The 6,120-nt window shown below is 42.8% G+C and overlaps 1 protein-coding gene across 1 annotated transcript; it reads right to left on the bottom strand.

The window, feature by feature from the left end:
- Nucleotides 1–204: 204 nt before the first annotated feature.
- On the bottom strand, nt 205–1,851 carry LOC146558102 (uncharacterized). Its single transcript, XM_085247656.1, has 3 exons — nt 1,463–1,851; nt 1,056–1,338; nt 205–923 (listed from the first exon to the last, which is right to left on the bottom strand). The coding sequence occupies exons 1-3, from the start codon at nt 1,792–1,794 to the stop codon at nt 255–257; spliced, it is 1,284 nt and encodes a 427-aa protein (XP_085103782.1). The 5' UTR covers nt 1,795–1,851; the 3' UTR covers nt 205–254.
- Nucleotides 1,852–6,120: the final 4,269 nt, after the last annotated feature.

The following is a 6,120-nucleotide window of genomic DNA, read 5'->3' as shown; positions in this document are numbered from 1 at the left end:
CTGCCAATGCATATTTTTATAAACTGTACAGTAACGGATCGTCATAGAACCCTGCAGAGGATTAGGCATTTAGATTTGTGAGTTTCACATGAAGACTATAAATCTATAAAAACATCCTGCATGTACGTACACTACTGTAACACAACTCAATGCAAAAACAGAATCTATCGCACACAACAGTACTCTCGGAAACATGATCAGGGTGTGAAGTCTTTTTTATTGTCTACACGGTCATTTTACAGTATTACACACAGTCACTGTGCGGCATCATGTCGCCGAGCTGCATTGGGCCACATCACCTCATCCACATCACAGGCTATATTGTCCCTTGCTAGGCACCGCGGGAAAAACGCCCTGGAATGGCGAATCCATCCCTGGAAGGCCTCCACTGGGATGTCAGCACAGGCCAGCTCCATTGCCCGTACGAGGTTCTCTCTTGTGTATGGCTGTCTGTCATACACCTTCCATCTCCATGATGAGAAGAACTCCTCTATAGGGTTCAGGAAAGGGGAGTAGGGTGGCAGACAGACGTTTAAAAAGTGGTCACTGTTTGTGGTGAACCACTCTCTGATTTGGTGTGTCTTGTGGAAGCGGACGTTGTCCCAAATGATCACATACATGTGATGTGCTAGCCTAGGATGGTGTTGTTGACGGTCCAGGAGGATGTCTTTTAGCTCCTCTAGGAAGGTGAGGAGACGTTGGGTGTTGTAAGACCCAAGGACAGCATGCCGGTGGACAAGCCCCTCCGTACCCATAGCTGCACAAAGAGTAATATTACCCCCCCGTTGGCCAGGAACCTCAGTGATGGCTCTCTGGCCAATGATGTTACGGCCTCTTCGCCTTCGTTTCTGGAGGTTGAAGCCAGCCTCATTCAGGAAGAGGTACTCATGGGGTCTGGCCATCGCGTCCAACTGCATTATCCTCTGTGAACATGGGAAAGCGTACAGGTGTTCAGAACGGTCAATCAGGTAGCACAGGTAGTCCAGAAGTAATGTAAGCCACTAAGCAACACAGTATGTCCACTAACTGTACTGTGGACATGGATGTATACGTACTTGCACATCCTCGTAACGTTGTCCTATGTGTCGCGCAGAGTTGCGCTCAAAGGGAACCCTGTAGACCTGTTTCATCCTCATCTGTTGGCGCCGGAGAACTCGGTCTATTGTGGACACGCTGACAGCATCAATGTTCTCAAAGTTTACATTATCTGCAATGACTTTGTCTCTGATCTCTCGGAGTCTAATGCAGTTGTTCTCACGGACCATATCTGCAATGAGGGTTTCTTGTGCCGCTGTGAATATGGCAACCCTCCCACCTCTATGTGGCATTCTTTCAGCTCTAAAGAAAGAAACATGTGTTGTCAATTGACTGATTTATATGTAAAACTACATGTAAGGTAACAGACCACTTTCACAGGCCTGTAAAACTGTAGTGTGACAAAGAAAGCAATAGTGTACTATACCTGTTGTGTTGTCTAAATGCCTTGATAATGGTGGCCACGGTGGACCTACTCAGGTTTGGATGTACTCTTCGTCCCGCTTCAGCCATTGTCATGCTATGGACAATGACATGATCAATTACTGTTGCTCGCATATCATCTGTTATGATGGTGCGAGGTTGTCTTCTTCTCCCACCTGGACCTTCTCCTCTCTCTTGTTGGCCTCCTTGTCTTCCTCCTCTACTCCGAACTCCTCTTCTTCTTAGGCCTTCACCTCTTCCTCCTCTGATCTCAACCCCTCTTCCTCTTTGGCCTGCAGCTCTTCTCCTTCCGCACGCTCGAATGCCTTCATCCATTGTGATTGTTTGGCATCTTCACCAAACTATGCTTTCATAGGTGGGGTCACATCATTAGCAACAGGTGTCTTCAATTTTGAGTCGTTGTGTGTAGTGACTGACGCCAAGTGTGTTCCCTGTGTTCACAGATTGGTGACTGTGGCAAGCATTTTGCATCACATGAGCTTTCATTTGAGAATATGTGCAGAGTTGTTTTGCAACATGTGTTTTGGCAAGGAAAAATGTGTTTAGATTTATGAGTACAGAGGGTTGTGTTTTGTGAATTGTGTCTTCATGTGACATGTGTTTATGGTACTGGTATATGGTGGCTACATTTAGTAAATGTGTTTAGACTACTGGTCATTTGGGTTACAGGATTGGCTTTTGTGTTTTAACATTTGAGAAAAACTGTAACCATGATTTAGTCACTGAAATAACTCTTTAATAGCAGACAACGGTATGAGACAGATGAAACATGAAGTATATTACATAATACCTTCAGATAAAATGATGAGTTCACAGCCAAGTTAGTTGGATGCATTAGCGGTTGTCCTTTAGCAATATCAGACTTGGAATGAGATTGCCTGGGTCCAAACCTTTATATGAGTCCTCTCCACTGAGTTGACAAGGCTAATATGAGGCACTAAAACTGTTAAAAAGAATAAGGTCACTAACTCCATATCAGTTTACACGGACATAGTATAGTTGGCGTATGGATAAAAATGCCTTCAAGAACAACTAAAGTCCAGATTGAGGTGTCATACACAGTATATAGGCCGTGCTTGTGAGGTTTGCAACAAGAACATTGTAATGTTTTTTCATCAGGGATTTGGCTGTCCCCATCTTTGTGGAGGAGAGCTTTCTGCTCTGTCTCATTAGTTTTCAAAACCACATCCATAGAGTGACTGTGCACAGCTACTTAAAATCAAGTAGGCACAGAAAAACCCTCCTGGAGTCACTCGTCATTTTAAAGTTATTCAGAACTCACACATACCGGCATCACACTGAAAGTAATTTTCAGTGATTAGGGTTTTCATAAGCCAATCAGTGCCGATTAGACTCGGGTATAAAGGGAGATGTGAGGTGACTGGCTGAGTAACCTTTGATGGATGAGATCAGAAGGTTATTCCTCGGCCCAAGTCAAAGTGAATGTAGGATGAGGTGTGTTAAATATTGAGGATCCCCCACCACCCCCTCATTCGACAGTTTAGTCGACTCTAGCTCCAACTTCAGCGTTATGTAATGTTGTTTTCCTCGTGTTTTGTGGGGTGTGGGAAAGATTGTAAACCAGCTGCTAAGGAGGGGTAGTTGACTGTGTAATGCTTGGTTTCATCATACGGGTCATAGTACTATAAAGGCCGCTGACTGGAGCTACCTGTGTGACTGCAGAAGAATTTCAAGTGCCGCAGATACTCATTTGATACAAATAGCTATTCTTTACTTAGCAGTCCCTCAAAGAAAGCTACAGTCGGATCACAGCACTTTAAAAATCCACCAGGGCCTTTTTGTATGCAAATAAGTTCAGAACATTATATACACTCCTACAGAATCCCATTATAGTCTCCTTTAGCACCAATTAGTCATCACGGACTGCTATAATTATCATGGCGATATGGAGTACAAATACACATTTTTTAACACAATACAGTATTATCTGGGATGTCTTGTTTTTACAGAGAAGTGTACAAATAACCACTAAAACTGTGGGTGTAGACTTTATAATACATTAAAATTACAGTAAAGATTAGAATGTCTGTACCACTGTAAGGTTGGCCAATCTCATTTCCACATCAAAATACAAATAAAGCAGGAGACACAATGGCCACAATGTAGTGCCCTGTGTTTGATAGAGTTGTAGCAGGTAGCAGCAGAGTTGTAGCAGTCTCTTTAGACTAGATCAGTGTTGTATTTGTGATTAGTGACTGAATGTGATCCTTACAAAAGAACTGGCACTGACAATTCTTCCTATTATTGCAGCTGAATGCGGTAAGGAACAAAATAGAGCCTCTAAAGAAAGCTGTTGAAAGGAGTATTTATTAAAACCGCTCAAAGTATTGCCTTTGTTTGCACCTCTAATCTATACTTTAATAATAACAATGTATCTAACAACAGTGAAAAAATAATCAGTTATCTGCAACAATATAGAAAATTGTCTCCCTTTGAAAATGATATTATTAGCACATTGGACTATTATAACAAATGCTTCATTGTGTGAACCCTTTTGCTGTAACTGTGGTTGAGCAAAATTCACCTAGTTTATGTACTATAACATAGCAGAACCTTCAGTTTTTCATTATCATGAGCAACATGATGCTTGTGGGTTTTTACTTTGGTTTTTATTTTTATTGTATAGATGGCGCTGATACACTAGAATGCTCAAATCTGAACTTGAATGGCATCCCATTTTTCATCCATAGGGTTTTATATGACGGCAGCCCATCCTTTTGCAGCTATAACAGCTTCAATTCTTCTGGGAAGGCTTTCTGCAAGGTTCAGGAGTGTGTTTGTGGGAACGTTTGACCATTGTTTTAGAAGCACATTTGTGAGGTCAGACACTTATGTTGGATGAGAAGGCCTGGCTCACAGTTTCTGCTCTAATTCATCCCAAGGGTGTTCTGCCGGGTTGAGGTCAGGACTTGCTTTGTGCACAGTCATGGTGGAACAGGACGGGTCCATTCTCAAATTGTTTGTACAAAGTTGGGATAATGAAATTGTCCAAAATGTCTTGGTGTGCTGAAGCTTTAAGAGTTTTTTTTACTGGAACTACAGGACAGAGAACAAACACTGAAAAAACCCCACCAAACTTTACACTTGGCAAAATGCAGTCAGACAAATAGGTTCTTTGGCAACTGCCAAACCCAGACCCATCCATCTGATTGCCCTATGGAGAAGCATAATAAATCACTCCAGAGAACACGTCTACCCTGCATGCTTTACACCACTGCATCTGACACCTTGCGTTGCGCTTGGCAATGTAAGGCTTGGATGCAGCTGCTCGGCCATGGAAACCCAATCCATGAAGCGCTGTTCTTGAGCTAATCTGAAGTTTGGAGGTGTGTAGTGATTGACCCTGCAGAAAGTTGGTGACCTCTGCGCACTATGTGCTTCAGCATCCATTGATCCTGCTCTGTCATTTTACTTGGCCTGTCACTTTGTGGCTGTTTTTTCAATCACTTCCACTTTGTTACAATACAATTAACAGTTGACTTGAAATATTTAGTAAAGAGGAAATTTTATGACTGGACTTGTTGCACAGCTGTCATCCGATCACAGTACCACACTGGAATTCACTGAGCTCCTGAGACCGACCCATTCCATGCCTATGTGCTTGGTTTTATACACCTGTGGCCATGGAAGTGATTGGAACACCTGAATTTATTGATTTGGCTGGATGAGTGAATACTTTTGTGCAATATAGTGTAACACTGCCAATAAATTCTTTACCGTCTTCCCTTCTTCTTCTTCTTCTTTTTTTTTTGCTGTTTCCTTTATGAGTTGCCACAATGTATCATCCTCCTGTATCACACCAACCCTCTCCATGTCCTCGTTCACTGCATCCATTACAGCCTTCTCTGCGGTCTTCCTCTTTCTTTGTTTCTAAAGCTATTAGCCTGAGATGTCACTCTGATGTACTGACTTTTGGTCACTCCCAACAAAAATGTTAAGATCTGCCACATGTCTTTTTGTCAGCACCACCGTCTCCAAATCATACACCATAGGAAGTCTCCCTACTGTGTTGTAAACATTCCCTTTCACTCTTGCTGTTATCCCTCTGTCACATATCACTCTTAAGACTCACCTCCATCCACTCCACCACGCTTACACTTTCTTCTTCACCTCTCTTGCTTTGGATGGATGCACCCCAGGTATTTAAACTCATCTATTCAATTCAATTCAATTCAATTCAGTTTTATTTATATAGCGCCAAATCACAACATAAGTCGCCTCAAGGCGCTTCATAGATACAGAGAAAAACCCAACAATCATATGACCCCCTATGAGCAAGCACTTTGGCGACAGTTGGAAGGAAAAACTCCCTTTTAACAGGAAGAAACCTCCGGCAGAACCAGGCTCAGGGAGGGGCGGCCATCTGCTGCGACCGGTTGGGGTGAGAGAAGGAAGACAGGATAAAAGACATGCTGTGGAAGAGAGACAGAGGTTAATAACAGATATGATTCAATGCAGAGAGGTCTATTAATACATAGTGAGTGAGAAAGGTGACTGGAAAGGAAAAACTCAATGCATCATGGGAATCCCCCGGCAGCCTACGTCTATTGCAGCATAACTAAGGGAGGATTCAGGGTCACCTGGTCCAGCCCTAACTATATGCTTTAGCAAAAAGGAAAG

The sequence above is a fragment of the Mchenga conophoros genome, linkage group LG15 (genome assembly GCF_057382185.1).
Source record: "Mchenga conophoros isolate Kocher_MC1m ecotype Shallow Benthic linkage group LG15, M_conophoros_male_GT1.1, whole genome shotgun sequence".
Classification (NCBI taxonomy): domain Eukaryota; kingdom Metazoa; phylum Chordata; class Actinopteri; order Cichliformes; family Cichlidae; genus Mchenga; species Mchenga conophoros.
Note: the sequence above shows the minus strand (reverse complement) of the source record. Positions and strands in the feature narration are given on the sequence as shown.

What these genes read in the sequence shown, in the direction of transcription:
- LOC146558102 (XM_085247656.1), bottom strand. Translation starts at nt 1,794, where the DNA reads ATGGATGAAGGCATTCGAGCGTGCGGAAGGAGAAGAGCTGCAGGCCAA. An exon ending in GCATTTAGACAACACAACAG is followed by an intron (nt 1,339 to 1,462) that starts GTATAGTACACT and finishes TTCTTTCTTTAG; the next exon opens with AGCTGAAAGAATGCCACATA. An exon ending in AACGTTACGAGGATGTGCAA is followed by an intron (nt 924 to 1,055) that starts GTACGTATACAT and finishes CCATGTTCACAG; the next exon opens with AGGATAATGCAGTTGGACGC.